The 26,027-nt window shown below is 37.6% G+C and overlaps 1 protein-coding gene across 3 annotated transcripts in view; it reads left to right on the top strand.

Moving 5' to 3' along the window:
• The window catches only part of NKAIN3 (sodium/potassium transporting ATPase interacting 3), a 611,969-nt gene that overhangs the window by 459,467 nt on the left and 126,475 nt on the right, over positions 1-26,027 (top strand). For all 3 annotated transcript variants that reach the window (XM_045455140.1, XM_045455139.1, XM_045455138.1), the window contains exon 4: positions 4,219-4,416. In XM_045455140.1, the coding sequence (XP_045311096.1) occupies positions 4,219-4,416 (198 nt within the window). The remainder of the gene's footprint in view (positions 1-4,218; positions 4,417-26,027) is intronic.

The raw sequence follows: 26,027 nt of genomic DNA, 5'->3' as shown, positions 1-26,027 counted from the left end.
GGGAGCCGGTACCTACCACTCCCCTTTACCCATTTGCCCAGCCCCCACCCGCCCCCCACCGTAACCATCACTTTGTTCTCTGTATTTATAGGTGCAAACTGCTCTTTGTATTCAGAACCAATGGCACAGACTGAGTGATTATGACTTAGCAAATGACAGACTCTTTCTTCCCAATGGAAACTTGAGTATCTTTTAAACCTATCTTTAAGGAAAACAACATATAATTGTTAATATATTTGAACTGGTATCCAGTCTTTGTATTACATGCTCTAAACACTTACACCTCACTACCAAGCACTGTGTTTGCCCTTTACTCTATGGATCCATAGTACCCTCTAAAATATTTAGTGCTTTGGTGAAAAAAAAATAATTAGAAATGTAAGCAAATTGTTTTTACTTGTCTAATTCATATTCTGAGATGAACGAGTATCTCAAAAGAAGTTTCAACTAACATGAAGTCTATTATCTAAATATAAACCCAATGCTAACTCTTTAAAACTGAGTAAAATCTATTTTGTTAAATACACGTTTGTCTCCAAATGTCCTGGCTTATGATAAGACTGAGTAAAAAGACAAAGAAAGGAGATAACTATGTAAGAGTGGATTCAATGATTCTTTGAGTCACAATTAAGGAAACAGAAAAAAAAAAAAAAAGAATATCATTAGCAGTTGAGCATCCATTTCTAGAAGTAGAGAGGGTTAGTTGAATTAGACACATGCCCAACAAAAGCAGATAGAATAAGACAGAGACTATCTCCTTGATTAATAAGAGATAATATAGTGATATACTATAAAAGAAGTGAATATTGAGCTTTTTTAGGACATGAGCTGATTCCAGTGCTGCGGCTACACTTATCGTGAAAGGAATGTGGGCAGGCATGTTCACCTACACGGTTGATGAACAACACTTCAAAGAATTCTGGAAATTCCTTTTTTGTTTAATTCAAGTATTTGAAGGAAATGGGAACAAGTTTGGAATTCACACTAGAGAGATGAAAGTACTTTTAAACATTTAATATTTGCTTAAATAGATATTAGGGGGAGAGACAGGTATTCTGGAATAATTTTCTTCTAAGTCATAACTTTGTGCGTGTGAGCAGATGCAGCTGGCATGCGGTTCTCCACGTGTTTCCTTGGAGGGGCTCTTGCTTTCCTTGCCCACCCTTGAGGCCACCATCCTGTGTTCTCACTACGTTGACTCCCAAACTTCATGAAAAAACGCACCAAATTCTCTCCTTTCAGTCCCCTCTATTCCTTGTAATCCAGTTTTTCACTCTCAATGCTCTCCTGGCATTGCATTTCATTGCATTTCATAAGGCATCCCCCCCACCCCCGCCAAACCAGTCATCAAATTCAGTGGTTCTTTTTAACCAGGCTTTGAGTCTATGGCATTACCATCTTCCCTGCAATTCTCTCTTCTGTTAGCCTTGATGTGTTCTGTCTCTCTCCAGGCTGCCCTTTGCATCCCAAACCCCTCTGCTTGGGTTTCATGCTTTCCTTCTCCTCCCTTGCTTTCTTTGTCCTCCAAACTGTCCCTTGGTAATCACCCATGCTTGCATAAATGTAAATATCATTGTTGAAATCTTTTAAATTCTAAAGAAAATGACAAGGATGTCAGTTACCAGTTGTCTTAAGCATGTTGTGCTTAAATCATCACTATACTATTCTAACTGCAAGAAGTGAAAGAGAAACGACGTTTGAGCTCCTTGAAATTATTTGTAAGGATCACTTTGGTGATCCAGGTTTAGCATTAACCCATGTATTTTAAATCTATAGGCTTTGATGTGGTAATGAACAGCTTAAACAAAGTAAATGACCTTCTGTATTTTTTTTCATAAAAAACTTTGTTATAGTTTTTTGTTCTGCATTTCCTCTGATGTGCTTCATATACAAAATTGAGTTATTATGTGTTAAGGGTTTTTGCAATGTTTGAAATCTAGCTACTGAAGGGGATTGAAATCAGACACACACTTGCAATAAAATTTTATACCAAATTTAAGTTAGAAGTTTAAGCTTTAAGTATAATTTGATGCTATTGATGTTCTCATTCACATTTTAATGTAGTCATGGCAAAAAAACAGCACAGTTTTTAAATATTTATAGTACCAGCAAATTAAGTGAGAAGTACACAGAGGGATTTTATGAGTGTAGCAAATACATACCATGAGTTCATAAATTCACTTTTGTTTTATTTGTGTAATATAAATTTCAGTCAAAATCATATCGAAAGGAATTTAGAGTCCAGCAATAGAAAAGGCCACTGGGGAAGAATACTTAAAGAGCAGAAATTGCTATGACTTTTGAGATCACTCCAGTTCATCCTGAACCTAATGAATTCTATTAAAACGGGAAATAATAGTTTTTTGGTTGTGATCATGACTAACTGTAAGAGATTAAATCTGATGGTCAGGAAAGGGAGCAGTCAGTGTGCTGTTTGCCTGCAGGTAAATTGCCTTGCGTTAAACTGAATTCACTAGCTAAAGCAATTATTTTTCTATAATATTCTCCCTTCAGAGGGCACTGCAAATGATACAGGTAGCAAACCAAGAACCAAAAAAAAAAAAAAAAGATGTAAAATGTTTTATTATCAATAAAGTGCTGTAACTGTGAAGGTAACTGAATGATATGTGTAACAAACCAACAACCCAAAAAAGAAAAAAAGAGATATAAAATGTTTTAATAGTGATATAATCTGAGGCATGCCTATAATAGTAGTTTTGTTAGCAACCACGGCCCTTGGGCTCACCAAGCGATAGGAATTAACTAGAGGCCAAGCAGGACTTCTGGGCAAGGCTTTTATTGGGGATTACACTCCAGCAAAAGGAAGACAGTATGATGGGGAAAGATAGGATTCAGTGGGCAGAACGGGAGAGGCCAGGACTTGAGGTCAGTTTTTTGGGAATCAAGATGCTGGCTCCTTACCTATTCTTTTCAATCCATTGTTACAGCAAAAACAGTCTGATCTTAGTTGTTCGAGGCTCACATTCCACCAAAATACTAATGGGCATCTTTTGAGGAGAAACCCCCGGGCTGTTGTCTCTGCTTAAGAGCTCTGAAAGCTTATTTTGATATGTAAATGCCAAGGATTGCCTTCTTGGTTCTTTTGCTCTGGCTCTCAGTGGTGTTTTCTGGAATTGAGGAGGAATTTAGGGTATGAGGAATTGTAAAGGTTTGGGAGGGAGAACACCATAGGCAAGGGGGTAGCTCTTCACATCAGAACTGAAAGTACAGACTGCAGAGGATCAAGTCGTGGGTCAGTCATTAAATCGGCAATTTATGTAATTTGTTCATTAAATTGGGCAATGCATTTTGCCTCTCTGTGATTTCCTTTCCTTACGTGTGTTAGCTTCTTACGGCTGCTATGTAACAAGTTACTACAAACCTGATGTCTTAAACAACAGAAACTTAATCTCACAGTTCTGAAGGCCACAAGTCTGCAATCAATTTCCTTGGGCTGAAATCAAGGTGTTGACGGGGCCATGCTCCCTCTGGACCTCTTGAAGAGAATAGTCCCTTGTCTCTTCCAGCTTCTAGTGGCTACCAGCATTCCTGGGCTTGTGGCCACATCACTCCCATCTCCAATTTTCCATGGTCACATTGCCTTCTCCTCTTCTGCCTTGTGTCTGATCTCCCTCTGCCTCCCCCTCATGAGAATACATGAGATCGCATTTAGGGCCCACTCAGATAATCCAAAGAAGGTAAAATTCACAGGTACCAGAGAGAGGCACATGAAGGTCTTTTGAGGGGACTACTATTCAGCTTACTATAAATTGGGTTACTACTAGTATCTATATGAACCTTAAGGATATAGTATATGAAAAGTGCTTAGAACAATGGCTAGAATGCTAAAAAGCACTCATATGTTAGCCCATGAAGGTGATGTCGATGATGATGAACAAGAAAATGCAGACGAAAAGTCTCAAAATGAATAAAATAATTTGTTTTGAACAAATGTAGAGGACCTTGCCTCTCAATTTTTGAGGCATGCTAACCTTAAAATGTTATTTTTCAAAGGTTGTATCTATGTTAAACAATTATAATCCAGTCGTTTAGGCATATGGTATATATAGCCATTTGTGGTTCTGTCTTGTGTTATTTTGCACCTGAAATGTAAGTCCTCTCAACAATTTTCTCCATCCTGAATTCTTCCTAAAGTGCAAATCAGAGACATGATATGATAGGACTGTCTCCTTTTGCTCTCGTCTCCTGCCCACCTAGGATACAGATCTGATGACATTCAACATTTCTGTGCACCGGTCGTGGTGGCGGGAACACGGGCCTGGCTGTGTCCGAAGAGTGCTGCCTCCGTCCGCCCACGGCATGATGGATGATTACACGTACGTCTCTGTCACAGGCTGCATTGTGGACTTCCAGTACCTAGAGGTCATCCACAGCGCTGTCCAGATACTACTCTCCGTAAGTAGCACCAATGAATCACTGTCTGATCAAGACGCTCCTTTATTGGCATTTTTGTATCTAAACCTGCTGTCCACACCCATCTGGTAGATAATGCCTTAAATAAGCACATGGAGAACATCCTTTAAATAATGGAAATAGCAGCAATTGTGCTAACAGTAGCTGTACTTAATGAGGCTACATCTTCCTTCTTGGTGTCCAGACGCTTTGTTTTAGAAATAGTTTTCGCTATAGTTTCTAACTTGAGATACAATATACACCATTCAGTGAAATAGCATCATCGCCCCCCAGAAGCAGTGCCTTTCCCATTCTCTACTTTGGGTTCTTCTGCTTACACGTCTGCTACTGCTTCTACTTCTAAAGCATTCTTTAACTAATGTGCATCAGTTCCAGAGAAAGGAGGATGCAAACACATCCAAAGGCTTGATCAATCTAGTAAGCTTCATATTTCAAATAATTATTCCTGGGGGCGCCTACGTGGCTCAGTCGGTTGGGCTTCTGACTTCGGCTCAGGTCATGGTCTTGTGGTCCGTGGGTTCAAGTCCTGCATTGGGCTCTGTGCTGACAGCTCGGAGCCTGGAGACTGCTTTGGATTCTCTTGCTCCCTTTCTCTCTCTCTACCGCTCCCTGTCACCCCCCATCCCCTGCCTGCTCATGCTGTGTCTCAAAAATAAACATTAAAAATAATAATAATTATTATTATCCCTTAAGAAAACAAATCCCTCCAAAGAGTCTTCCACATTTTAGTGCTTAAAGTGTGGTGTCAAGATGTAATTCCATATAGAGGAGCAGAGAGAAGAAATGGCTTGATTGGACCACAGGAAGTTTATGTCCTGGGAATCTCTTAAAGTTAATTTTTTTCTGTCAGATTGTCCCACACACAATTTGATTACAGTGTAGAGGGGAAGTAACTTAAGGTATTATCAACAATGCTGTTCCTCTGAGATCCAACAAGGACATGGCATGTTGTTTGAGTCAGCATACAGTAAAGTCAATTTAAGTCACACTTTTCATATAAGCCAACTATCCAACTCGATCCTTCTATCCAACTGGTTGAGTTAGAATAGGAACAAAAGATACAGGCTCAACAGTAAATGAATAGACAACAGAAGTATAAGAGATGTATGTCGGTGAAGAATGTACCTTGGAATTATTTCTAGAAACAGGTTGAGAAATCCTTGTAATCATTTAGTATATCTGTTATCTACTGCCATGTAACAAACCACTCCAACATGGAATTACTTAGAGCAATATAAGTTTATTGCTTAGAGTTCTGTGGGTCAGAAATTTGGGCAGGGCTCAGCTGTGTAGTTCTTCTGCTCTGCATGGTATTGGCCAGGATCACTCATATGCACCTTTCAACAAGGGCTTCTGCTGGGGCTAGAATACCCAAGAGGACCTCATTCACATGTCTGGTGCTGCTGTTGGACCACATTCTCCTCCATATGGCTTGTCTTTTTGCAGAAACTTAACAGGTTTTCCTATAGCAAGGTAGCTAGGTTCCAGGGGAAGCCCAGCATGTAATCATTTTTCCAGTCTCTACTTGAATAACTTGTACTATTATTCCATTGATTACAGCAAGTCATATGACCAAGCCCAAGCCAAATGTAGGAGGGTAGCTATAAAAAAGTGAGCATACCAGGAGCCATGGCTGATTTGGGACCACCAACGTAGTGGTCTTACCTCACTTGTATAATCTATGAATTGTTGTTCTTTAACCCACATATGTCAAGTTTTAAAATAGTGTTTTAGAGCACACTTGAAATATAATTTTCTAGAAAGACTAAAGGTTAGAATAAAAAATCAGATTGTTTAGTGTTCTAGTCCAACGAAAGCAAATTCTGCACTGAATTTAAAAAAAGAAGAAAGAGGTTATGCCTCAACACTAAGGAATTTTCTCTCAGAGATGTACCAGAGATTCTGATTATTCTTGGTTTCTAGATATTGCCATTTGTCAATAGATGCTTATCAGTTGTTTCCTATTTTCTGATCTTTCTTTACTCTCCTAGCAGTTACATATGAAACTGTGCCAAAATATATGTTTAAATCTTTGTTGTTGTTTTTTTTTTAAGAAAAATAGAGACGCACATTTTCTCTTGAAATTTTTCAGTGTATGTTAAGGTAAAAGAGTACTCTATTATTATATGCTAGATTCTAAAGGTTCTTACTCTTTTTTTTTTAATTTTGAAACATTTTTCTAGAATCTTTCATCTCTGGACAGATCTACTTCCTTTTAAAAAATTATTCAGAGTAAATTGCTAAACCATTTTGTGGAATGATAGCATGGTGTTCACATTTTTATAATACAGCATAATACTGTGGAATCAAAAAGTCATTTCTCCATGGTTACTCCAATTCAAATGAATAGCAAGGTGAAAGTATTTATTTGGTAAGGGGCTGAACTGACACATAAAAACATACACTAAGGAGAAATACTCAACAAAATGTATGCTGCCATCTAAAAGGACTTATCAGTTATAAACTAATTCTTTGACATATTTGTCGAGTGAACATTCAAAGCCGTCCACCCGCATGTATAGTCCTGACTCTTCTATTCAGCATTCCAGCAATAAAAGGATTAGTTGCTGATCTCTGACTTTTCTTGTGTAATACACCCATGAGACAAGAGTTCCAGTATTGTATCTTTTTATATTAAAATGGAATACACCCTGAAATTGTTTCACAACTGTCAAATTATGTATTATTGTGTGGTTATATGGGTTTTTTATACTTTCCACGTATTTCATATAAACATGTTTGTAACTATTAGAATTACAATTTTTTAATGTGATGATATAGGAATACTTTCTGTAGTAGTCACCTAGCATGTGCTGAGATGTCAACCTTATTCCTGAAAAAAAAGGGGATGATGGTCACAATATTTAAGAGCCTGTGCTGCATGGGCGACAACTTGGCAAATTAGACAAAAGGCTTTGAGATGGGACAATGTCCTGGAGGCCCTGCTGTGCCAGGGGGTACCCCTGTAATTGCTAGAGGCACAGAAGGATCTAGAAGGATGCAGGGAGAGGCCAATAGAGGTGGGCAGAATAATGGAGGGGATGTGTTGGGGTTTGAAAGCAGCAGCTCTCTGGCAAGTGAGAGGGAAATATTTGAATGATTTACTCATGGATACAGCTCTGCTCTGCTCATGAATACTGCCTGTACAGTTGTCCCACGTAAGAGCAGAGCTTGGAACTGGAAAAAATGAAATACCAGTCAAATATCTGCAGGAGCTATGTACAAGCTTGACAGAAACACAAAAAATAGCAGGATTCAGAAAGAAGGCAGTGGCCTGCTATGCCCTCTGGGACGACGTGTCTGGCTCCACGGGCCCCAGCACGGGAGCTCTGGTCCCTGGCCTTGCCAGTGCCACTGTGTCTGCATAGCAGCAACGTGTCTTGGGGTCCCTCACTGGCACCCAGGTTGAGGGGGACAGGGAGAATGGAAGGCAGAGAGAGATGCCTGTCACCCTAATCTCACTGAAGCCTATTTAGCAGGGGTCCTGCAAATGGCCAGCAACACCAAGTTATACTTCAGGGTGGAATCTAAAGAACGACTGTGAATAGTATGAGGAGAGGAGCAAAGTCTAATCCATGGAGGAGATGAAAAGTCAAGGGCTGTAGCCACAAAGGTGTGGGTGATGTTAGTCCCCCTTGTCTGTGACCACTGCCCATGTCCTTGGCCCATATTCTCATCATTTCTACCAGAAGGATGGCCAATAGCCTCCCAGAGAGTCTTCCCGGCCCCGGTTGTGCCTCACCCACCATCACACGTGTACTTGCTCCCAGGAAGATGATTACAAAGTGCTGTTCTGGTCACTCATTTCCCTTCTGATCACCAGCCAAAGATTCCCACCTCCGAGATGAAATCTGAATTCATATCCTGTCACATGAGGACCTCGTGACCTGCGCTCTGTCTGATTCCCAAGACCCCCATCTCCCAACACTCCCCTTGAGGAGCCCACCTGTCATCTTCACAAAACATGACAGGTTCGCAAGCACAGCATGCCTCCCATGTGCAACACTGTGCTTGGAATGGCTCTCCACCCCACCCCCCTCCCTCTTACCCCATTCTCAGCTCTCCAGCCACCTGTCCACAGTCCACTAGTAGATACCTTCCCCCCCCCCAAAGGTTCAGGATATGTTACTTTTTTAAATAGATAATACATTCACTTAGTCCAAACTCATAAAAATGTGTACAGTGGCAATATGCCCTCCCACCCTTGTGCGCCCTCTGCCTGGTTTCCCCATCTCTGTTCCCCAATAGGCAGCCAGTTTTGTTATAATTTTTAGTGCTATGCCAAAGTGTCTACATGAAATTCAAGAAACTATGACTTTTTATTTTTATTTGCCCCCCCACAAAAGACAGGCATATGACATCCACTCCTCTGAGGTCTTCCTTTTTTCAACTTATATATTTTGGAACTATTTCCATATCAGCACATCAGTGGTTCATTGTTTATTTAATGCTTCCCTATTAATGGACATTTGAACTATTTACCTCATCCAATATAATGATGTTGGATGTATAGAATATAGAGCTAATAATTGGGGCGCCTGGGTGGCTCAGTCGGTTAAGCGGCCGACTTCGGCTCAGGTCATGATCTCACGGTCCGTGAGTTCGAACCCCGTGTCGGGCTCTGTGCTGACAGCTCAGAGCCTGGAGCCTGTTTCAGATTCTGTGTCTCCCTCTCTCTGACCCTTCCCCGCTCATGCTCTGTCTCTCTCTGTCTCAAAAATAAATAAACGTTAAAAAAAAAAAAGAATATAGAGCTAATACAGCTAACATATAATCCATAGTATAGCAATTTTGTATCATGATTATATATGATATAACTGTTATGCACAGTGTTATACTATATAACTGTGTACATGTGTCACTGAGAACATTTCCTAGACCTGCCCTGCTCACTCACCCTCCCTGGGCTGTACTAGATGGCTTGCTATGACAGCACAGTTTTATAATCATTGAGTCTCTGGTCTATCTACAGAAAGCCCCGTAAAGGCTGGAGTTGTGCCCTTTTTTCACTTGTTCATTTCTGCAGTCCCAGTGATAGCTGAGTGATAGCACATAAATATTTGGTGAATGAATAAATGACCGACAAACAGGAGATTCCAAAGCCTGAAGTGAGTAAACACAAAAGGAAGAATCCACTGACCAAAAAGTGCAGGAATGAATGAATGCACTAACAAAATGCAGGAGCCAGAGTGAGGTTCATTTGCGAAGTGAGGGGTTGTCCACAAAATGTTCTGCACAGTCCATGACACGGAAGCACCCAGTAAATGTTAGCTTTGTATTGCTGTTACTGATGTTTTTACTGTAATTGTTTCAGCCTGTCCCTCTCCTATCTGGGCCAGCCCTTCTTCAAAGACCATGGGCTCCACCCTGGTGTGCTATAACTGTTGAACTCTCAGTTCTTTAATCCCACACCTGACATCCATTCCCTGCAGGAAAAATGTCATTTCTGTGATCTTCATAGGACACTGAATCATAAATTTTTCCGCAGAGGACTGAATGTTTAATATGTGTTTATTTTCCTCATTCTGGCTTACTCAAGTTCTTTCCTACCTATGCCTCCCAAGAGCATTTGGATGACTGAACAAATTTCATATTTTCATGAAAAATTTTAGAATTGCTATACTGTAGTTATAGATTACTGTAGCTTTGACTCTGTATTTACCCCCACATCTCTAATGCCTAGGACTGTGCCTGACTCAGAACAGCCACTCATTCAGAGCTGTTGAGTAAATTGTCTAAATTTTCTGGATTTTAGTTTCACAAAACACAAAGTGCATAATTTTTAAACACTGGAAGTGATTTAATGACGCTATGCCTTGATTTTGTTTCATACCACTTGCTAAAGAAAACATATCTGAAGAACACACTTCCAAATTCTTTCCGATTCGGATGCTATTTGTTTGGATTTGTGAGTGTACCCAGATGCCGGGAAAAGGAAAGTCATTCCCCTCCGAGACCATAGCTCTCCTTTTGAATTTGTTCTTCCACATCCACGTGTTCTTTATTTTGAGAGGGACTTCCCTAGTTTAGCCGGGTTTAGTTGCTTTGCTCCCATTGAAGAGAACATCAAAATAGTTTCTGGCAAAAATGTAAAATTATGTCCAGTTGAATTCTAGGTATTATATGTATTTTCAGAACAGACTTCCAATCTGGAAATTTAACACCACAGATTTAAAGAAGAAACATATATATCAAATTAAATACTACAATCCCAAATACAGCATTTTCTTTTTCCACTAGAGAATGTGGATAAAATATTTCTGGTTGAAAGAATCTCTATAACCATTTAATCTCATTCTACAGTGTTATGTTTTACTCATTTAATTACCAAACTCTGAACATGAAATCTTACAAAACTAAATGAAACAAGTAATTAAAATTCATTTGTATGATAGGCAAAGGGTCATTATCAACAACACATGATGAAGTCATTTAAATGAATAATAAAAACAACGAAATTTAATCATTAAATCAATGAAGAATATAAACAAATGTAATCACATAATTGTAAACAAAGGTGTAAAGTAGGATTGTTTCAGTAGTAACTTGATCTGTGCAAATTGAATTTGCACTAATTTAACAACTTTTAAAAACGGGAACACATAGCACCAAAGTAAAGTGTTACTTACTTGTTGGTAAAGGCATTCTTTCCTGCAATGCTCATTAAAATGTCTGTACTTTTTGGCCCGGTAAGCCAACTCGGTGGAGTTTCTCCTAAGATAATTGAACAGCGACAAACAGCTACCTGCATGATGTTCTTTCCACTGTTATTTATAATAGCAAACCTGAGTATGTCTAAACAACCTTGTTGAAGACAGTATAACAATTTACAGTACATCAGCATGATTTTTAGATAGCAATAACTGTGATAATTCTGTATAAAATTTTGTATATAAAACATGGAAAGGAATTTATGATTTAAATAAGCAGTCAAGGAAAAGAAGTAAGATGCAAAAAACAAATGTGGAATTATGTGTGTTCTCTCCAAAAATGTTTTTAAATACTGTAAGTATTTTTAAAATAGTGTTTAATCATCACATGATTTGTATAGAACAGTGGAAGAGATGTTATGGTTGTTTTCTTAGATGATTACTTATTCCTAAATCTCACAACATTTACTTGATCATTTGGAGGCACTCTTTTTTAAAAATGTTTATTTAGAGAGACAACATAGGAGAGCAAGTGAGAACAGGAGAGGGGCAGAGAGAGAAGGAGAGAGAATCCCAAGCAGGCTCCAGCTGTCAGCACAGAGACTGATGTGGGGCTTGAATTCACGAACCTGATCATGACCTGAACTGAAATGAAGATGCTTAACTGACTGAGCCACCCAGGTGCACCTGGAGGCACTCTTAAATCTAGAGTTATTACATGTTATTCCATTTTAGCAGACTGCTCAGTTCTGAGGTCAATAATCATGAATATGCAATTTAAGGCTCGTTTTCAATTTTAAGCATTAGTTATTTGCTGGTAAACAGATCCATATACTCATGTTAAGTATTAAACAACTTACATACACACACACACACACACACACACACTTTTTTTAAGGAGCTCATTTTTATAACTAATAGACAAATTCTAAATCTCTAAACCTGGAAGACATCTTTAAAACTTGCCTTATCTATCTCTCTTTGGTGGTAATTTTACATACATATTGTCTTGAATCCTTGCTGTCAAGATATTCTCTTTCATATCTGATAGGTGATGAGTCTCATTCTTTAACGTCTTTGGAGGCTGTCACCATGGGGGGAGCTGGGGACCAGAGCACTCTGAGAAGGGCTTTTCCTTCATCCCCATGGTGTTCTCATTGCATCCATCCAGTCACATCAGCATTCATCACTGCTCCATGCCCTTCATATCAGACACATTCAGCCTAAAGATAAATTAAAACTCAGTAGGGTGAAAAGTAACATTAGACCACAAGGTATCCTGTAGAATCTTTATCCTCGAAAGACTGTATAGATTATCTGCTTCATCTACTTAAAGTAAATGGCCCAGTGACAAGAACAGATAATAATACTATTGCTAATTCAGTAACATATGCTCACACAGTGTAAGAATGCAAGTCAAAAGGTAAACCTTGAAAGAAGTTCCAATTGCTATCAATGATATTCTTCCAAAAATGTAAATATAGTTAAAAGAGGATTTTTGTTGTTGTTGTTTTATTCCTGTGTTAACATTTGCATTTAGTTAACAAGCTCCTCTGAGAGCTTTGCAAATAGGAGCTCACTTAATCTTTAAAACGACCCAAGAAGAAGGTATTATTTTATTAATTTTACAAAGGTGAAAACTGAGACATACAGAGAAATTAAGTCATTTTCTCAAGGTCACACGGCTTAAAATGAGCAAAGCTGACCTAAAACCCAGGCAGATGGAATCCAGAGTTCATGGTCTTAACTACTTTGTTGCACTTCCTATGACATTGGAAAGAACACCTCTGATTCCTTACAGCCCTTTTTGGGTGAAGGTCAGTGGTAAACTTTCAGATCTCTAAGCCTGTGAATCTCCTTCTGTGTTGATGGGGTTTACTGACAGTTCCAGTATTTGAAAGTAAAAGAGACCAATTAATAATTATTCAATAGTTAAAAGATTATAGGATGAATAGTTCAAGATGTTTCTTTCACCCTTGAAAACATCTCTTAACCATCTTTTTGTTGTTTAAAAAAAAATGGAAGATTTCAACACTTAAAAGTGCTAAGTATATCCGACTCCTTTTTTGGTTGCTTGCTTGCTGGGGCTTTCTAGATAGTAGCAAGAGGAAAGGAATCATAGTCAATCTCTCCTGCCCTAAATTCTTCCCAGAATCATTCTTTCCCAGGAATCCACTTTTATATGAATTAGATGGTTTCTGTCTGTGCCAAAATTTGAGCAATCTCTAAGTGCTATCTAGAAGTATTAGTATTTCCCTATACACCACCTTTGGTCTCTGTATTTAATTCCATCCTCAAAAAGCTGAATCAACAGTTCATCCAAAGTTCCATAAAGGAATCCTTTATTGTACCATCAAAGTATTGAGAAGGGTTTGTGGTTGTGGGGGAAGAATCGCCATGTCAACAATACTAAAAAGCTTTTGGCGGAGACATTTGTGTTCGGGAACCAGAGTATACCTGGTCAGTAAAATTGCTTGGGTATGAAAGTGCTTGTCTGGTGAACTATAATTTTAAGTAATGTCTTTCTTGTTATTCATGTCTTCACAGTGTACTCTCTGTCTTTGAAATGTGCGTACATTTTTTAAAGGCTTTACTGAAATATAATTCACATCTCATACAATCCATCCATTTGAAGTACACAGTTCAGTGGTTTTCAATATATTCACAGATATGGCAACCATCATCACCAAAGTCAATTTCAGAACATATTCATCACCTTGGAAAGAAACCTTGATTCTTTAGCTACCACCACCTATCCTCCTTTCCTTCTCCCCAAACCTAAGCAATAGCTAATCTACTTTCTGTCTTTATACATTTGCCTGTTATGGTCATTCCATATAAATGAAATCATATATGTGTTTCTTTGTGTGTCTGGCTTCTTTCACTTAGCATGTTTTCTAGATTCGCTCATGTAGCATGTAGCATGTAGCAGAACTGTATTCCTTTTTACGGTTAAATAATGTTCTATCATATATTTACTTTTAAGCCTTTTATCTGTTATAACACATGTATGGCATCTAGCAAAAATTTCAGAAATACAATTTAAATGTATAAAGCCCTCCCCTGCTCACTGATGAACTCTAAGTGGAATTTAGGCAATCTGCCCTATATTTTGTCTCTCTCTATATATCCATGTTTTGGAAACATCCAGATTAGAGATAGCAGTTCTCAGTTTGTATAGATATTTGGTCTTACATAAATGTAATACTATTATCTGTCACTTGCACATAGCATCTGTGGGTTTTAACAACTTAAAATATGTAAGCATTTAAAGTTCATATTCTTCTTATACCATAGCATTCTCCTTAATAGTATGTGTATGACTGGATTTTATTTTGTATGTTAACCAGTTATCACAGACGTTTCTGTCTCAAACCACAAATTCCATACCATTTCCAAACAACAGAATCAAGTCTCACAAGGCCCAGATACTCATGATTATCTCAGACATGTCTGCACGTTTTCATAAATTATTACTGCCCTGCTGGTTTCAAATAATCTGTTAAACATTGATTATTAAATGCAAAAGTGAGTTATGACATTTGGTATATTAAATACAATTTCATCAGAGAAATGGAAAGCTTAATTCGAAATCATATCTCGCACCAAAACCATTACATACAAAATCTGAGATATGTTTAATAATGAATGGAAACAAACATTGTGACTTGGGCTTATGGCGATATTAAAAGCAAGAAAGCTAATTTTATTGATGCTTTACTTAGGGTAATTTAATGTCATTCAGATGTTGGCAGACATTTCATCTTTAGCCCCAGGTAGGATTAATTATTATGTAAAAGAAAAAGTAGCTTACATAATAATAAGAATGAATTCAAAAACATTCACACCCTACTTTTAGAAGACGAAAGTTTGTACAAGTTCCATAAAGAACATCATTTGTTGTTTTTTGTATTCTTTCTAAAAGAAAACAAGCAGTATATGATTCATTCAGAAAAACATACTCAGTAAACCCTGCTTCGATACAAAGCACTGTGCTAGGAACTTTGCTGATGAGAGGCTGGAAATAAACCAAAGTGGAATTTGACATGGTCCTCCCTGTGGTAATATTCAGTCTACCAGGGAAGATTGGGCAGGCAAGCAAAGTGTCAACTTTTCAGATGCCCTAAGGGATAGCCAGCTGGGACTTCAATGAACTTGCAGGACAGGTTTTGTGACTGATTTTGTGTTATTTGCTAATAAATATTGTGGCGCGCCCGTGTGTGTGTGTGTGTGTGTGTGTGTGTGTGTGTGTGTGTAAGAGTTTATACTGAAACTTGCTTGCTTTCTGGTAGCAAGGTTGTAGGAGGGAAAAACTTTGGGCTTTGACTTCCTCTGAGTATCTACCCAAAAAGGGCTTAATGATTATAAATGATCAAATTGGTTTAGTCAATATTTAACAGAGTAGCCAGAGAAGATGTCTCTTAGGAAACGGCATTTGAGCTGAGTTACAAATGAACTCAATTAGAGTAGGGCTAGAAATATTCCACAAGAAACAGAAAGATGCACATGGCCGGAGTCTAGAGAGCAAGGGAGCGAGTGGTGAAAAATGAAATGAGAGAAGTAGGCAGGGGTGGGAGAAGGCATGGTACAGGACTCTAGTTGGATGATAAGACACTGGCAAGATACTACTGTGTTTCAACCAGGAGAGTGATAGGATCTACATTTAAGAAAGCAGCTCCAGAGCTGTTTGGAGAATGGATTGGAGAATAAAAATGGAAGAAAATAAACCAATTTGTTGGCTATTCCAATAGACCACCTGAGAGAAGATGGTGACTTGGACCTGAATAGTGTCCATGGAAGTAGAAATGCCTATGCAGGAGCTCTTACAGGACAAGAGCAAGTGGCCTGTGAAGAAAAGGAAGAAATAAGGTTGGAGCTTAGGGTTTAGATTTGAATAATATGTAGATAATGTTGCTAGTTATTGAGATGAGTCTGGGAGTCTTGTTCCAATGGTAGCTTTTATCTTTTCTCAACATGTAAAACAATAGCAATCAAACACAGATTATTGTTTAAAATAGTTTTAATAATTAGAAGAATAAGGGCACCTGGGTGGCTGAGTTGGTTAAGCGACCAGCTCCAACTCAGGTCATGATCTCACAGCCTGTGAGTTCAAGCCCTGCACCAGGCTCTGTGCTGACAGCTCAGAGCCTGGATCCTGCCTGAGATTCTGTGTCTCCTTCTCTCTCTGACCCTCCTCACTCAGTTTTGTTTTCTCCTTCTCTCAAAAAAAAATAAACATTAAAAAAATTTTTTTAGGGGCGCCTGGGTGGCGCAGTCGGTTAAGCGTCCGACTTCAGCCAGGTCACGATCTCGCGGTCCGGGAGTTCGAGCCCCGCGTCGGGCTCTGGGCTGATGGCTCAGAGCCTGGAGCCTGTTTCCGATTCTGTGTCTCCATCTCTCTCTGCCCCTCCCCCGTTCATGCTCTGTCTCTCTCTGTCCCAAAAATAAATAAACGTTGAAAAAAAAAATTTTTTTTTAAATTTTTTTAATAATTAGAGGAATATTTCCAGATATATCATGAAACAAACACAGTCAGCCTAAAAGAAGCATCATCTAGAAGTAGCAGGTACGCCTTCTCAGATTGAAAAATCCTGCCGTGCTAATGGTTCAAAATTGTGATTTCATAATGGTTTGAAGCAATTAGTGCAGTATCAGCCATTCACACTTTACCAAAAGTAAAATTGATAACAAAAAAAGCTATGGGGAAATAGTGCTCTGTATTAATTGAGCATGGATCAATGTAAATAGCTCTTTCATTTAAAAGTGACTCATATAAAATTCGAGCAAATATTTGCAGTGCATAATTATTACTTAGTGGCAAAGATAATCAGGAAGTCCTATGGACAATGAAACACGAACAATTAAAATCTTTAGGATACATAACAGCTTTTAATTAATAAGCTAAACTAATCCAAACAAATAGAAAACTGTGCTACAGTGCTTGGGTATAAAGGATTTTAAAGTCACTGTTAATAAGAAAAAGAATCACAGGTATCATTACTAGGCCTATATTATGTGCCTGGCATCTTCCTTTGAAGTGTTATCTTGTGTAATATTCTCAAAAATAATGAAAGGTAGGCTTTATTATTTCTGATTATATATGAAGAAACCGTGACATGAAATTGATATCTTGTCCAAGATCCTGTGGTCAGTGATTGGGGAGGAGGCACCAAATTTGGTTCTTATGTATCCCAAAACTGCTGTGGTTATTGAAGATGCTTCATTAATACATAAAACCAAAGGTAATATAGACCTAAATATATCTTTTAGTGTATGCTTTGGAAAGATATTAGAGTTTTAAAGTATCAACTTGAAAATTTTGTTCATTATTTCACAATTTTGTGTAAGTCCATCCAAATGTTCAAATTGTGAGATTTTTGTGTTCATGTACTGGACAGCAGAAACAAATTCTATTCCAACCATTATTATTATCCAATTATGCTTGTTAATGGAGTAAATCATCAGAACAAAATTTAAACTACTAGGTAATTCTTTCAAGGTGGGGCTTTGAAGAACTTTTATGCCTACATGTGAACATTGAAACTGTGCTGCATTCTGGGAATGCATGAAAAACAAAGAGGAAGGTCAGTGAAGATTCAATTTATAAAAAGAGTTCAGTCTCTTAACCTAGAACCCCTTCTCAACCTCTCAATACTTCCTTTGACTTCTATAACCTTTAGACTGATGGTGAGACCCTGCTTAAGCAAAATTCACCTGATCTACTCCAGAAGTGTATTCTCATTTGACTCTTTCTTGCCTGGAGTAGATGTGTTATATTCAGTTTCAATTTTCTTTCCTGACCACTGAGTCAGAGTTTATATTTATATAGGAGATACACTGTAAGAAAGGAGTTAATAAAAAAAAAATTCAACAACTTTCCTATGACAAAAAGTCAATTAAATTGTCAGTATATAACTATATATATTTAATTGCCATTAAGTGAAATATTTTGATCTCTCATATTAAAGTCAGTATTTTATATTTCATTTCAGCACAGGATTTATTTCTACAAGATTAAGGCTTACATTCAGCTAATAATATGTCTTACCATTTTTTAGAATACACTTGGAAATACAATTAAAATTTTACTAATGCTATGGTCTGAATGTTTGTGTCTCCCCAAATTTTTATGTTGAAATTCTAACCCACAAAGATGATGGTATTAGGAGGTAGGGTCTTTGGGAGGTGCTTAAGCCATGTGAGTGGAGCCCTCATAAATGGGATTAGTATGTTATAAAAGAGGTTTCAGAAAGAGTCTTAGCCCCATCCACCATGTGAGGACATAGGTGTTCACAATAAACCAGGAAGAGGGCCCTCACCCAGCCATGTTGGTGCCTTGATCTTGGACTTTCCAACCCCCAGAACTATAAGAAATCAAATTTTTGTTGTTTATTAGCTATCCCATCTGTGGTATTTTATGATAGCAACCTGAATGGACTAAGATGACCAAGTCAGACCAAAATATTTATTTCTAAACTAAACTATTCGGTACTACTTTGCAATTGACTTGTATCTTCATGGTTTGTCTTATTGCCAGAGTAATTATCAACAACAAATATTAATTGATGATTTACCTTTGGCCTAGCACTACACTAGATAGATTTTCTATCTCACTATAACAGGTACAAGACATGTTGACACAGGCTTATGCTGATGATTGTTAGTGATTAGAATAATATAGAGGAGAATAGAAAAGAATAATTATCTAATAACTATTATGTGCAGGCTGTGTTTTACATATTTTATAAATATTAAGTCATTTAATCTTATCAATTCCATTATTATCTCCATTTTTTTCAAATAAGGAAAAATATATAAATTTATATAATATATATAAATATATGTAATATATTTTTCATATATATTATATATATAATTTTCATAATATATATATAAAATATATAAATATTTTCAAATAAGGAAAAATTTCAAATAAGGAAAAAATTAAGGAAGAAAATGCTAACACTGTGCAAAGTCACTCAGTTTTAACATATGGTAGAACTGAGATTTGAAGTCCACCTGGGTGGCTCCGTCGGTTAAGCATGCGACTTTGGCTCAGGTCACGATCTCATGGTTTGTGAGCTGGAGCCCCACATTGGGCTCTGTGCTGACAGCTTGAAGCCTGGAGCCCCACTTCAGATTCTGTGTCTCCTTCTCTCTCTGCCCCTCCCCTGCTCACTGTCGGTCTGTCTCTCTCTCTCTCAAAATAAATAAACGTTAAAGAAAAAAAAAACTGAGATTTGAAACCAGGTACTCTGGCTCCATGAGATCCATGGTTAAAAGCCTCTGTAGTTTGATCTTCTAATAGAGATTGACTTTAGAGTTGGCTTCCATTTAAATATAACAGACATTTCAATTCCTCTTTGAGATTCATAGGTGAGTGGCATTCTAGTTTCCTTGAACCAGATGCTGAAACAAGGACTTAAGTGCAGATAGTTGATTTAGGAAGTGATCCCAAGAAAACACAGTGAGAAAAGAATGAGAAAAGAGTGGGTTGTTGAACAAGTTATTACTATGAGCTCAGGGCTTAAGGTCCTGGGGATCCCCCTCCTCAGTTTTGTGTGTGTGTGTGTGTGTGTGTGTGTGTGTCCCCATCCTCTCAAGTTGAATGCTTCCCTAGGAATATTAAATCCCTGGCATTCCAGGATGCCCTGCCCAGAGTCTGAGCAGGCTTGGGGCCAGAGAAATCTCTCAAGCCAAGAATCACGGAAGTCAGTGTGCAGAAAAACGGCCCATTGAAGTTTCAGGGTAACTCACAGGTAGTCAGGGAGTAGGGAGCAGAGGATAACAACACACACTACAGTGAAGAAGAGCAGACATCTATTGTCTTTCTCTGCCAGCTTCCATATCCATAACTTTTGATAACGGCACTTCAGTTGCCTTGTAGTTAAATAGACGCACATCCACTCTTTCCCTCTGCATGGTGAAGGTGGGTAGGGCAGGACTGACTCCACTACCTTCCAGCTCCAGAGTAAAAACACGAGTCCCCCAAATTTTCAAACAGCATATTCCTTCCTCCGGACCCGGTGATTGGTTCACAGATAGTTCTGTAAGCTTGTTCCTAAGACTTAGCTGTACAATTCTCAACTTTTATAAATTTTTCCTTCCAAGCCTGCTGAATTAGGAGGGCTTAGGTTTGCAGAAGCAGGCAGCCATTGGGTGGATAAGGCCTATCTGAGAGAAAAACAGAGCTGTAAAAAAAAGAAAGATATACAGACACTGAGGAACACAGACAGATGTAGTAGTTTTCGATTGAGTCATGCCCAAACCAGCCCTGCTCATGGACTTTTCAATACATGAGTCAATACATTCTCTTTTTAGCTTAAGTAATTTTCAGAAGAGTTTCTCCTACCTATAACACTTTTTCATAGTGTTTTTTAGTGCCTGAACAGTATCTTAACTTCTGAGTGTTTACTGACTTAAAACCTCAGAATTTTTACTTTTTTATTTTTTATTTTTTTTTTATTTTAGAGAGAGAGAGGGCGTGCAAGCAGGGGAGAGGGGCAGAGGGAGAGCGAGAGAATCCCCAGCAAGCTCCATGCTCAGTGCAGAGCTTCGCATGGGGCCTGATCCTACGACCCTGGGATCATGACCAGAGCCAAAATCAAGAGTTGGACCCTCAACTGACTGAATCACCCAGGCATCCTCAGGATTTTTCATTGAAAGGGATCCTTGTAGCAATCTAGGCCAGTCTTCCTCAAGGCCTATAGCCGTGCTATGCAATGTGGCAGGTCAAAACGGAGATGGGCTGTAAGTGTAATATATTCCCTGGATTTTGAAGACTTGGTGCATAAAAAATGTAAAGTATCCCATTGATAATTTTTCTATATTGATTATATGTTGAAACAAAAATACTTTGCATTTTTGGGTTAAATGGAATATATTATTAAAATTAATTTAACCTGCTTCTTATTTATTTATTTATTTATTTATTTATTTATTTATTTATGTGGCTACTAGACAATTTAAAATCACATATGCAGCTCACATTATATTTGCATTGGACAGTGCTGGTCTGTGGCTTTCCTGACAAACGGTGATGCAGCCTCTTCAGGAACGTGCAGCTCATTACCCCCCTAGGGTGCCACATCCATTATTGGACTGTTCTAAGTGTTAAAAATGATTGTCTGCAGATCCAAAATCCATCACCTTGAAATTTCCATCTATTGGCACTAGTTCTGCCTCCTGAGAATCACAGAGAATCTACCTTTCATTCACACCCAGATCTTCTGTTTGTTACTGGAAGATTACCATCCAATGTATCTTCTCTCATAGTACATCACAGACGGGAGTCTTTATTTGCATTACGAACTGTTGCAGATGTATTAGCGCTGATCTCTTTATAGCTAATGCACAACCTGGCTCCATGTTCTTCTTGTGAAGCCAGAGGCAAGATACAGACTTCTATTTGGGACCTAGGAAGCTCTCTACACCCCATGAGGTATGACCTGGAGAGAAGTTAAGCTCATCCAGCAGGGATGTTTGCTTCTGCCCTGGGCTCAATCTTGAGAAATGGACATAGACTTCAGGCTGAGAAGAGGACAGCTGTCAAAAGAGAATGGCAATTCTGAGTCAATTTTCAGCAAACAACAGAGTCTGTTCCAATATAACCTGCTCCAACTGAGGCTTTGTGAAGGCAAACTAGTCATAACAGTAGATCAGATAGCTTCTTTGTCATTAGTATCCTTAATGAAGTACCGAGAAATTTAGTGCCCCTTTTAAATTTAAAAATAAAATAAATAGAATGCCGCAGATTGCTACTTAAGTATGTCATGAAGATGTCAAGTTTCAAGTTCTTGATGCTTGTTTTGATGATCAGATAGAATTTACATCTTTCAAGATAGAGTCATGGTTTAAACCACTATGATTGTCTGTGACTTTAACATATTCATTGCAAAGTTTTGGACATCCATGAAATACTAAGACTTTTTAGCTGGCACTCCTTATATTTCAGGATATTGATACTCTTGAAAACAAAAACACATTTGTCTGCCCAAAACTGACTCTTTTTTCATTTCATCTTATTTCAGCATAGATTTCATCACTAACCCCCAAAACCCACATTTTAATCTAGTGATCAGATGGAATTTTTTCTTGTCTAGGGAAAGCTTTTTATTGCAAATAAATTTCCTAAAGGAGAATTGAAATAAGACAAGTTCATGCCAGGCACTAATTAAAGCATCCAGGTTTTGTAGACACAATAATATGCCCTGATTATCAAGATAAGTAACTTAAGAAGTAATAAATTGTGTGGTAATGAATCTAATTCAAAATACCACTTGGTGCTAAAGCATTTCAGTGCCCTTTCAACATCCATATTTGTCCTATTTCAGTTCATATCAACATCCAGATTAAAATTCTGTCCACATGATTTCTAAAACATTCAGTTAATTCAATTCACTCAATCCAGTTAATTAAATATGAAAAAAACCATATTCACCAACAAACTGACAAGCTAATTTTTCTAAAAGAGTTGATCAAAACAGTCTCCGCCTAAGAAATAGAGAGATAATCTAAAAGCCACAGCTCTCATCTTGTCTCATTTTTCCTTCAATAAATCATTGCATTGCTTCCTCCCACTTACAAAACAATCTTAACATTCTATAGTTTCTCTTTCCCCCAGTGCAGTGAGCCTTCTCTTGCCATCAAATCCAACATTTCTAAAATCTCATTGCCAATAGCTTAGTGTATTGAAAAATTTAAGGTGATTCTTTTAAACAGTTTAGAGATTCAGTCATCCTCTGAAAATCCTCCTAATTTGTACCTTTCCGGCCTTTCATCACAGAATAGGTAATCTCTGAGGTTCCGAATGATTTTTCTTTATATGATAGATGGATCCTAAGGTGACCCTCAATAACTTTCCCCTTTTAGTATTTATGCTCTTATATAATTGCCTCTCCTGGAACGTGTATAGCACCTGGGACTTGTTTCTAACCAACAGAAAGAATATGGTGAGATGATGAGATGTCCATCCCATGATACATTACATTATATGGCAAAAGTGATGAGATATCACCCCTTTGATTGTTTTATTGTATATAAAACTGGGAGGCTCCGCATGTGCAGGATAGAATCAAGCAGGCACAAAGCTCTCCAAACATCCCTGGCTGCCTGGGTGATTGCACACATATGAAAGAAAAACCTGAAGGGCATGGAAATAAGGAAAAGCCAGGGATTATTTGAAAATTACCTAAATTTTGAGTGAAACTCTGTAACCCACACATAGATGCATCAGCAGAGAGTAGATTTACTAGCATTAGATGTTTAAGCAAACCTCTCACGAATCTTCAATCAACTACTAGGCTAAGCAGACATAATAGCGACTTTTAGGATCCCAGGATAAAAGAAAATGTAATAGGACTTTTTTTTAAACTAAGCAGAGAAAGCCTTAGCAGTTACATACCAAACTACATACCAACAGGATTAAACCCAGACAAGTTATCTTAAAATAAAACAAAATAAACTAACAACCTATCAGGAATAAAAAAGCAGAATCTGGAGTTGCTATGACATGTTATCTGAAATGTCCAGTTTTCAACAACAACAAAAAAATAAGACATGCAAAGAAACAGGAAAGTGTGACTCATACTGCAAGGTTTGGAGGGGGGGCGAGCGGGGAGGAGTCAATAGAAATTGTGAGTGGCCTCAGACATTATATTTAGCAGATAGATATTTCAAAGCATAATTATAAAAATGTTCAAACTTAAAGGAAATCGTGTTTAGATTATTAAAGGAAAATATGACAATGAATCAACAATAGGAAGTCTTCATAAGGAAATAGAAATTATGAAAAGAAACAAATGAATATTCAATAAATGAAAGTTACAATAGCTTAAATGAAAATTTCATTAAGTGGGTTCAATCACAAATTTGCAATGGTAGAAGAAAGAATCATTAAACTTGAAGAAAAAGAAATAGAAATTATCCAATCTGATGAACAGAGGGAGAAAAATTGAAGAAAAGAATGAACAGACCTCAGATCTTGAGACAACATAACAACATAAATGTAATTGGAATCCTAAAAGGATAGATGAGATAGTGGCAAAAAAAATTTTTTGAAGAAATAATAACCCACAACTTTTCAATTGTAATGAAAAAATAAATCTACAGATCCAAGAAGCTGAATGAATCCCAAAGTAGAAAAAATAAACATAAGGAGATACACACCTAGATGCATCATAGCCAAACTGTTGAAAATGAAAGTCTGGAAAGCAGTAAAAGAAAAGCAACTCATCACATACAAAGAAATCACAATAAAAAATCAACAGCTGGCTTCTCATCAGAAGCGATGGAGGCTAGAAGACAACGAAATGATGCATTTAAAAGTGCTAAAAGTAAAAAAAGGTCAACCAGAAATTCTATTTCCAACAAAATGAGGGTGAAAAGTGAACATAAAATAAAGACATTCCTAGACAAAGACTGGCAAAATTTGGTGCTAGTAGACTTGCTTTTTACATGAAACACTAAAGAAAATTTTTCAGGCTGAAACTAAAAAACCCCAGAGTAAACTGAATTAAAAGGAAGTAATGACAAGCACCAGAAATGGTAAATATGTGGATAAGTATAAAAACATCCAGAATGGGGGCACCTGGGTGGCTCAGTCGGTTAGGTGTCGGACTTTGGCTCAGGTCATGATCTCACGGTTTGTGAGTTCGAGCGATGAGTCGGGCTCTGTGATGACAACTCAGGGCCTTGTGTCTGCTTCAAATTCTGTCTCCCTCTCTCGCTGCCCCTCCACCATTCACACTCTGTCTCTCTCTCTCTCAAAAATAAAGAAACATTAAAAAAACAAACAAACAGCCAGAATGGGAGCACCTGGGTGGCTCAGCCGGTTAAGCATCCAGCTCTTAGTTTCAGTTCAGGTCATGATCTCATGGTTTGTGTGAATTTGAGCCCTGCACCAGGTTCAGTGCTGAGGGCTCAGAGCCTGGAGTCTGCTTCAGATTCTGTGTCTCCCTCTCTCTGTGCCCCTCCCCCTCACACTCTGTCTCTCTCTCTCAAAAATAAACAAACCTTAAAAAAAATTTTTTAATAAATGATGAAAATAAAAGATACAAGATTCTACAAAACAATATTCACACTGTATTTTTGATTTCTAATATATATACATGTGAGATATAACAATAGCAGAAAACAGGAAAAGGAAATAGAACAATATTGAAGCAAAGTTTCTATAGTTTACCAGAATTAAGCCAATATTAACCTGAAGATTAATTAGACTATGGCAAATAAAGATGCATATTATAGTCCTTTTTAATAACAAAGAAAATTACTTTTAAAATATAATATAAAGCCAATAAAGAAGTTTAGATGATACAATAAGAAAAAATCAACAAATAAAATATGTAATACTAAAGAAGGTCCTGAGAAGGAAAAAAGAAGCAAAAAAGACATGAAACATATGGAAAGGAAATGGAAAAATTACAGATGTAAATCTAAGCATATAAAAAATTACAATAAATGTAGATGTACAAACACTCTAATGAAAAGGCAGAGGTTGTCAGAATAAATTTTTTTAAAGAGCAAGATCCAACTCTATGCTGTGTATACAGTGTATACTGTGTATACTGTATATGCTGTGTAAAGTACAAAAGACGCACTTTAGATTAAAAGACACAAATTATTTGAAAGTAATAAGGTAGAAAAAGATATTCTATCCAAATAGTAATAATAATAGGGCTGAAATTAATATAAGAAAAAAATAGACTTTAAGAAAAGAGATATAATTACAGATGAGGGAATTTATAAGGATAAAAAAGATCATACACCAGGACAATATATACACACCTGACAACAGAACCCAAAAAACATAGGGAAAGGATAAATAGAAACTTGTTTTTAAATTTTTTTTTAATGTTTATTTATTTTGGAGAGAGAGAGTGTGAGTGGAGGAGGAGCAGAGAGAGAGGGAGACACAGAATCTGAAGCAGGATCCAGGCTCTG

Source organism: Leopardus geoffroyi, chromosome C3, assembly GCF_018350155.1.
Source record: "Leopardus geoffroyi isolate Oge1 chromosome C3, O.geoffroyi_Oge1_pat1.0, whole genome shotgun sequence".
NCBI classification, from domain to species: Eukaryota; Metazoa; Chordata; class Mammalia; order Carnivora; family Felidae; genus Leopardus; species Leopardus geoffroyi.
The sequence above is the reverse complement of the archived record's forward strand: the minus strand, read 5'-3'. Positions and strand labels throughout refer to the sequence as shown.